General features: G+C 55.4%; 1 protein-coding gene across 1 annotated transcript in view; it reads right to left on the reverse strand.

Annotated features, from left to right (window-relative positions):
• Nucleotides 1-138, reverse strand: part of LOC102485845 (UPF0606 protein KIAA1549L-like) — a gene marked incomplete at its 3' end in the record, with an annotated part of 5,762 nt that extends 5,624 nt beyond the window's left edge. The window contains exon 1 of the mRNA XM_027765769.1: nucleotides 93-138. Coding sequence (XP_027621570.1) covers nucleotides 93-138 — 46 coding nt within the window. The remainder of the gene's footprint in view (nucleotides 1-92) is intronic.
• Nucleotides 139-1,085: the final 947 nt, after the last annotated feature.

Below are 1,085 nucleotides of genomic sequence, written 5' to 3' on the forward strand. Positions count from 1 at the left end.
CGCCCGGAGCCCCGCTGCCGCCGGGTTCCGGAGCTGGCGCTGACGCCCTCCCTAAGATCATTCCCCCTGGGGCTTTTTAAAACAAAGCGCACCGGTTAACAGAATCGAGCTGCACTGCTTGAAGCGGTGCCAGCCCATAGGGCAGGAGGTTCCCCTGCAAGCCTTTCACTCTCCGAGCTCTCTCACAGCCCTTTCCTTTTTAAGTTGGTTTCTTCCACGTCCTCTGTGCGACAGGGTTGTTTAAGATCCTGGCCCCTCCCCCTTATTGCAGTAATGCAGTTTTTATCGCAGCCTGACTTCATGTGATCCGTACAGAAAACCCAGTAAAGACGGCCAAGTCGGCAGAGCATCAACAGCGCCGTTCCCTCCGCCCCGCCACCTGCCAGTCCCTTGACCACACAGCCGGGACCAGGCGGCCAGGGTTTGACTGCGAAGTCACCGTTAGCGCTTGGCTCTGCGTGCTGTGGCCGGCCACTCCTGGGAACTCCAGCCTGGGCTGCTTTTCCTCTGAACACCACACAGGACACCAGAACACCTGCGGAAGCCGGGGCTGAGGCCCAAGTTTATTTGGGGACAAAACTGTGTGAAATCTGGCAGTTTTCATCGCAGTATGCATCTCCCGTCAGGTTTCTGACCACTTGGCACGAACGCTCCTCCACGCTGCTCTCCACGAAGGCATGGCAGCAGCCTGTGGGGCATTCCCGCCTGCTACAGACTGGGCGTTACAAACAGGCTCATGCCCTCTAATTTGCCACCACGACCCTAGGCACAAGGGCAGCCGCAGGCCCTCCCCCACGCGCAGAGAAGGTCGTGTCTGGGCCAGGGGTCTGGGGCTCTCTCCCCTCTCGCTCCCTCAGTCTTTCCAACAGGGTCACTAGTAACTCTAAATTCAACCACAGAAACGCAATTAACCATCAGTAACTGACCTTTAAAACTAGGACAATCCCACTAACAAACCTTCCCAAAGTTTCATTTAATTTTTACTATGTTATGCTAATGGCTCAAAGGGGAGTTGAGTCTGTTTAAATCCATTAGGCAAGAAAGACTTTGAGGACAGAGAATGTCCTGCCTCTGAGGACAAGCAG

This window comes from Tupaia chinensis, unplaced genomic scaffold (assembly GCF_000334495.1).
Source record: "Tupaia chinensis unplaced genomic scaffold, TupChi_1.0 Scaffold139733_1, whole genome shotgun sequence".
Classification (NCBI taxonomy): Eukaryota; Metazoa; Chordata; class Mammalia; order Scandentia; family Tupaiidae; genus Tupaia; species Tupaia belangeri.